The sequence below is a fragment of the Larus michahellis genome, chromosome 3 (genome assembly GCF_964199755.1).
Source record: "Larus michahellis chromosome 3, bLarMic1.1, whole genome shotgun sequence".
NCBI lineage: Eukaryota > Metazoa > Chordata > Aves > Charadriiformes > Laridae > Larus > Larus michahellis.
Window position 1 is genome coordinate 116,174,003 of NC_133898.1, and position 7,573 is coordinate 116,181,575.

The following is a 7,573-nucleotide window of genomic DNA, read 5'->3' on the forward strand; positions in this document are numbered from 1 at the left end:
TTCATTATTCTGTGGATAAAGAGATGACCTACATTTCTATTGCCACCAGCCTGACACATTAAAAGAGCATTTTATACTTGCTCCCATGCCTCTCTTAGTACAAAAGTGTACTTCTTAGTACAGAAGACAGCCCCCAGGCCGTCTAGCTGTTTCACCTTATGAAGCGTTGCAAAGGGCTAATGAAGAGAGCAACAATAAAGCAAAATGCTATGAGTACAGGCAGCAAAGTTAAAATGTCAGGGATGCCAGACCGCACCACCCATTTCCTGCCCATGTCTTTGAACCGTGCGTGGCTCACCATTATCCTCTGCGTGGGTGCTGTTAAGCCTGAAGTATTATATGACATTCCAAGCCTGGGCTGGCAAGGAAAAAAGTACCTTGTAAACCAGAGAGACACTGGCATTCAGGGATACGAAATATCCACGTCAATATTACTAAAATGAAGGGCAAGATTTTAAAAACAGATAATTAAACGCCACATTTCTCACTGATGTTCACTGTTGCAGTAATTGCTCCAGATCTCTTAAATCCAAGCCCTGGATTTTAATCCAACCGTTCTGCACATCATCCTCTTTGCTGTGTAATCTACATTCAAAATGGAGAACTGAGTCTGAATTTTCCAAAGGCCAGAGAATTTGAATTTAGTCAGCTTTAGGAGTTTACCTTTTATTCTGTTCCGTCTTATTTTTAAAATGGAGCAGATTTATCTCAGGGGTGTTTGGCCTCATTCTGCTTAATTTATTCCCATGTCTCAGCAGTGCTGGTGTATTAAGAAAAAACTCCTTGTCTTCAGATAGTCGTTGTCTTTAATGTAAAATGACATTATTTCTGTAGAGGAATATTGAAAAAACATACTGGATATTTGTATTCTGGGAAAAATGAGTAGTGAGAGTTCTCTGTGCATTTGACAAATGAAACGTAGGGTCTCATCCATTTCCTTGGAAGTCAAAGGAATTAATTTCCTTGACCTTATGTGGGGTAGTAACGTATGTAGCTATTTTCTATGACTGCATTATTGTAGTAAAAGGCAAAGAAAATATTTTAACTCCTGGGTCTTTTCCCTGGAAAGTTACAACATTTCACCTTCTGCTTTCCCCTGTGTTTCTGGTCCTTTTGCTCCTGAAGTGGTTCCCTTCCTCATTCTGGTCTTCTTGAACTCACTGGCTTGTTATTACAAAGCCTCTTTCCGTGACCGGTAGGCGCTGCCCGGGGGTCAGTATGTTTGACACCTGTCCTTTCTACAGTGCTGATCAAAGACCCCGAGTGCTTGTATTTGTTAAGTGTGTGATGAGAAACATTCCTCTGAACTGCTATGATTTTATTCTTTCCAGATTTATGTGTGATGATATTGACTTCAACTTGCGCGTCCACAGCGCTGGCCTTCTCATCTGTCGGTTCAACCGCTTCAGTGTCATGAAAAAGCAGATTGCAGTAGGAGGGCAGCGATCCTTCCACATTAAGTCTAAGGTGGGAACTGAGACCTCTGTTTCATCGTTGTTAAAATTCTGATTTCCTTTTTGTATGGTGCAACCAGCAGAGCTGAGGTATTTTGTTGCAACACCAGTTGCCGCTAATGGGTATGTCTGCCATGTTTTGGGTTTTTTTTATATTTCTCTCTGAAATCCACAATATTCTTGGCATAAATGCACCTTTCCATAATAATTTTCCTTTAAAATTTTTAAAAACACCTAATGTGTCTCTTTACAATCCAGGTAACCATTCACTATGAGTTTTTTATCTACAGCTATTGAATTGCTCATCTTCATAAAACCTTTAGGTTTAAACAACAAATCCCGAAGGGTCTATAAATACAAATATAATTCTGTGAAACTCGGAGACTTTTTTTGTAGCAGATACTTTTGGCTGAATGGCTTTGTTTCTTATATAAATCCTAGAGTTATAGCATAGAGATATATTTTATACAAACCAAAATTCAGATAAGTACAACTTGATTGATCAGGATTGATCTGTACCAGAAATATTTTTCCTCATAGGTATCGGACACTCCAGTTTCAGTCTCACCTGCTCAGTACATTTGTGCTCCTGACAGCAAGCATACCTTCTTGGCAGCACCCGCTCAGTTGCTCCTTGAAAAATACCTCCAGTATCACAGCCATCGCTTCTTCCCTCTCTCGCTGAAGAATTACAGCCATCCAGTGCTGTCTGTGGACTGTTACCTTAACTTAGGACCACAGGTATTGAACAAAATGATCTGCAAGCAGCTCTAGAAGTGTATAGGCTATGTTTTGAATGAGTTCATTGATGCAGTCCTTAATAATAGTTACACAGCCTTTGAAGAATAAGGTATTAGATCCCTAGAATGTTAAAATCAAATTTTTAGTCCCACAGAGGTATTATTAGAGGCTTCAAAAACAGTACATGGAGAACAATAGTAAAGTTGTCCTAAATACTAATGCATTCTGTGCATTATATTAGATTCTGAATTAACACAGAGCACATTTTTCTTTAAGAACTGTTCTCTCAGACTGCTATAATTTGTCCCTTCCTACATCAAATTTCTTCCACAAGAGTGCTTTACAAATGCTAGTTAGGCCTTAAAAAGCACTTCAAAATATTGTTTTGCTTCACTTTTGACTGATAACCTGAGGCAGAGAAGCAAATCCCAAGAGAACAGCCAGAATGGGAGGAGCTGGCACTAGATCTCAGGAGCTGTTGGCTCTCCCTGATGAGTTTGGATCTAAAGGCAAGGTCATACTTAAACTCAAATGTGGGTCACATAGAAGTGTGGTACTAAGGTGGTGGTGTTCAGGAGAGAGAAACTGTTTTTGCCTTTTTGCCTGACTTGAATACTAAATGAAATTCAGTCTTGCTGGATTTACTGAACTTCTTCACCAAAACAGCTGTGTAATGACCTTCCCATATATGCTGCTCCCAGAACATTTTGAGCTATATCTTTTAATTTCCTTTCTGGCTGAGCTTTTACAGGTCTATGTTCCCACCATGTTTGGAAAAACAATCTCTGTGGAGGGGCACTGTACTGTTACTGTCTTCATCCATTGCATCCTTTCAGCTCTAGCCCATTCAGCACATGAAATGAGTTCACTTCAGGTCTGGAATTGTTACCAGAGCTGGAATATGATACAGTAAGACAGAAGGAATATGCATCAATATAGGCATCCTGGGCCAGAGTCGCAGTTGCTGTGGGTCGTCCTTCTTCCACTAAATGATGCTGATTTATGCCAGATGAGGGTCTGCCCCAGCTAAGTAGTACAATAGCAGTTTAGAAACAAAGCCTTGTGTGGAAGATTCCTTAATTTTAATTTATAAATCCTGAAAGAGTGCTGTAAATATTCCCGGTTCCTAGCAGATTTGGGGAGTAGCCATAAAACCAAACTATACAGGAAGAAACCTCGCGTATTTATGTACATGCACAACTCTACTGATTGTAATCCTATCATAATGTAAATGAAATTAGGCATTTCTAAAGGGTTCTTTTCATGTCTGACTGCACAGTTACTATATATACTTAAGTGTAGATAAACTGTGCTGGGCAGGTCACAATGTTATGGTTGTGGGGAGCTATTGTTACTACAGCTTTCAAACCCTATCATATCTAAATCTCATGATAATAATAGTAATTAATAGTAATGAATAATACATAGTTAGGAATAGTACTTTTATGTAGATTTTTAATAAGTAGAGGGATGTTTAGGAAGCAACTATAAAGATCACGATATTTGGAGTTGGACAGCAAGTCTGAATTTTAATCAGGTGCAAATATTGAAAGCTTGATATCAAGCCTTAGCTTTATATAGAAGCATGAAAAATGTTAATATTCTTTTTCCCCTCTCCCAATCAGATTGCAGTTTGCTACGTGAGTTCTCGGCCTCACTCTCTGAATATCAGTTCCTCTGGTTTGACCTTCAGTGGTCTCCTGCTATACCTCTGTGACTCCTTTGTTGTAGCTAGCTTTTTGAAGAAGTTTCATTTTCTTAAAGGTGAGCTGCAATTATTCTGTTACAGACCTGGTTTATGTGACCTGGTCTCTGAGAACCTGGGGAAAAATATCTTTTATATGAAAATATACATGCATATATATATATGTATATGCATGAGTTCATATTTGTCTTTACATGTCCCACCCATCTTTGATGCTTGATGATGATGGCTCTGTACTGTAGTAAACTGGTACATAACAGTGCTATAAGTTCTGCAGATTTCTAAGTGGGGAGGAATGTGGCTCTATATCATTGTACCTAGTGTATATGCTAAGTTCTTACTTTAGGTTTGAAAACTGAGTTTGTAAGGTTTATGTATGATATATTTACCTATTGTATTCTTGCAGATTTTCTAATTTTCAATAGAAAATGTGTGATGAACAAGCCTCCATCAAAATCCATTTACTATCCTTGAAAATAGAAGCTGTCTCATTTAAAATTTATTCCTAATAACCAGTTTCTCCATGTAGTACTTACAATAGTGGATAGCAGTGGAGACAAATAGCTTCCATTTGTATTGCAGGCAGTCACACTGCAAACTTCTTTTGGATTGGCCTGCTACTATGTTAGGCATTTAGCACTCTGGGGATTTGTTTCACTCACAGCTCTAACTGTCACTGAAGGAAGAACACCGTGGCAAATGCCTTCTTGAAACAGGCAGAGTTGTTATGAACTGCTGTGTTTTTTCTTGCAGTTAATACAGTTTCATGTAGGTATGTGTAGCAAAGCTCAAATTGGGTTATAGTGTGGTTTTACCAGCACGTGCCACTGAAGCTGCATGAGTGCCAGTGCCTGTGCTCATTCTGGAGCAGTGTCCACATTTTAATCAGCCTCTAGTTTCTCGAACAAGGCTATCAGAGTAACTGCAAATGAAAGCAGTGCTTTTGTTCTGCATTTTTTGAGTGATCAGAGGCTATCAATCAGTTTCATTTTGCATAAACCAGCCAATTTTTATAGAATGTAGCACAAAGTGTATTTGTTTTGGGTTTTCTCCATCTCCTCTGGCAGTCTACTTGACCTTCTTACCAGCCACATGAGCATTAAACACCACATGACTGTCTGTCCTGTTTCTTTTTATTATATTCTCAAGTTTATTTTGTCTTGGGCATTTCCACTTACCTCACCATCTCTCGTTCAGGTTATTGAATGCTGGCGAGGTAATTATTTCCTCTTAATTGAGCACTTTTCTCAGAAGCCAGGAAATCATGCATGCAAGTTAAAATGGTATCAGCATGCCAGTTAAGACAGTTGATACTGTTTACTTAAATATGATATTTCTTACTTTGTCATTCCGGATTTGCCTGTGTCCATAGCCACACAGACCAGATTCTTCTTTGCCAGCACATTAGTTTACCAAGCTGAAAAGCGCTAAAGTTTGTGCTTAGTTCTAAGGACGTGTTTCAACCACTTCTAATCAGCAAAGCACAAAGAGCTTAGTCAGCCATCGTGGTGACTGACTTGTGGTGTAAGTGTTTTGCTGAGTGGGGATTTCACTCAACAAGGTAATGAGGAGTAGGCCTGGAACAGTAAAGGATGTAGGGCTCTATCTTGTTTTCTGCCAGGACCCATCACCCCCTCCTTAGACCTGACAGTTTTACCCTTCCTTACCCTAAAGAGTAGGGAATGTATTGTACTCCTGTTTACTAGATGAATATTAGCTACCTCAAGTTACACAAGAAGATCCTAATAAATAGGGAGCTGAACACAATTTTCCTCAGTCCTACATGAGCGTCTTAATTTTCTCCCAAGCCCATTCGTAACTCCTGTTGCGAAAGTGGTGGGGTTCTAGATGCTAAGGGGTGGTGGGAGCTGAGTGATCTGAGAACAAAGGGGATACTCATGTGGGTTTCTTTTTAACTGTTTGCTTAGGTGCCACCTTGTGCGTGATTTGTCAAGATCGCAATTCTCTTCGCCAGACTGTTGTCCGGCTAGAACTGGAAGATGAATGGCAGTTCCGACTGCGGGATGAATTCCAGACTGCCAATGCAAAAGAAGACAGACCACTTTTCTTCCTGACTGGACGACATATTTAATTGAAAGGAGACTCATTTCCTAAATGAAACAAAAGACTAATTGCCACCATCTCATGAAATTATTTTTGAGAGGCTCTGCTTTCTGAACAGAAGCAGGACTGTTTTCCATTGTTCATTAGAATGATATCTAATCAGCAAATTTACACTCATATTTCCAAACACTGAAATGACTTTTCAAATTTGATTGTCTGACAGAAGTTATTCCTAACTCCTGGGAGAAATGCAGAAGTTTACTACTCCGCATGGCGGAAATCACTTTGGAGGAGGTCTATGAGTGCACTTCTTCTCTGACACAAAAGACCACATGCAAGTTCATAAGCAAGAGCTTTAGAAAACTTTTTGTACATTCCAGAAATAGGAAATGTAAATTTAGGAGCAGATTTTGTTTTACAAGTGTTATTTATCTAACAGTTGGCACAAGGCAAGAGGAATTGTTACAGTTTTGTAGTATACTGCTACTGATTGATTCAGGTAGGCTTTTTATATGAAGATTTGTAAAGTATATTTCTTTAATAGTGGGAACTCAGTTGGAGCCTTAATTTTTGGAACAGGTGCCACACTGGATAGTTTTACCATACAGGACTCTTGGGATAGATGCATAATTTTACCTCTGGTTTTATTAGCATAAGGAAGAGAGTCAAGAAAGTAGATTTTAAAATGAGATCTGAACATTTAAACCTGAAATTGAAATGACCTTGAGTAACTGAAGAGACCAAATGGTGACACTGACCTGAAAGTGACTTATTACATCTAGAACAGTGGCATTTTCTGGTTTCTGATTAAATTGTTGCACTGGCTGCAGACTTCAAGCAGAGCTCAGTGCACTCAAGACAGCAGATGAGAGTTCTTCTCATCTTCAGCAGTTCTGAAACACTCTCAATACACTTTCTGGGGATATTTTCTTGCCAAGGTGCTTCAAAAGAGTGAGAAAATGGAGACTACATCTGAGAAATTCAGGTGGAAACCTAAAAACGTGTTCTAGAATGGCACCAGGCGTCACAGTATTTTGTACACTCTAAATGTGAAATCGGTGATCATGGTCTTTGTCTAGGTTTTATTCTGAGTTGCAAACTTCATGTTTGTTTATAGAATCAGTGTTAATTTCACTTAAGTCCAGGTGCAGGAAGGATGAGTATAGACATTGTGAGAAGATACCTTATCTTTGGGCAGTCCTTTCTTGCTGGATACAGCAATGGGAGGATCATTGATTTTACACTGATGAAATGCCATTGGGTGGCTGAGACCATAACAGTACTGACCTTGAACTGGACACATCAGTATGACTGTGCCAAAGAGCTAATTTAGGTTCATTTACAGGGGAAAGGTAAGTTCAGCAAGTTTGAGAGACTTAGATTGCTATTTACAAGATAACTGCTAGAAATCAGTGTGTTTCTCTATTTCATTGTCCTTGTTTCAGAGTGAGAATTCACTGTGTTTAAGTTTTGTGAAGGAAGGCGGGCATTGTCCTATGTAAATATTATTACCTGTTCAGTTTTCACCAGTTGGTTAGTTAATTTAAACTTTTTAAAACAAGTGTGACATTCATGTCTAATTCATCCTTTACAAATAAAGTTCAAGCTG

At 38.9% G+C, this 7,573-nt stretch overlaps 1 protein-coding gene across 6 annotated transcripts in view; it reads left to right on the plus strand.

Annotated features, from left to right (window-relative positions):
• The window catches only part of GREB1 (growth regulating estrogen receptor binding 1), a 94,837-nt gene extending 87,264 nt beyond the window's left edge, over nt 1–7,573 (plus strand). For all 6 annotated transcript variants that reach the window (XM_074581862.1, XM_074581866.1, XM_074581863.1 and 3 more), the window contains 4 exons: nt 1,332–1,467; nt 1,995–2,195; nt 3,821–3,959; nt 5,829–7,573. In XM_074581862.1, the coding sequence (XP_074437963.1) occupies nt 1,332–1,467; nt 1,995–2,195; nt 3,821–3,959; nt 5,829–5,992 (640 nt within the window). In that variant the 3' untranslated portion in view covers nt 5,993–7,573. The remainder of the gene's footprint in view (nt 1–1,331; nt 1,468–1,994; nt 2,196–3,820; nt 3,960–5,828) is intronic.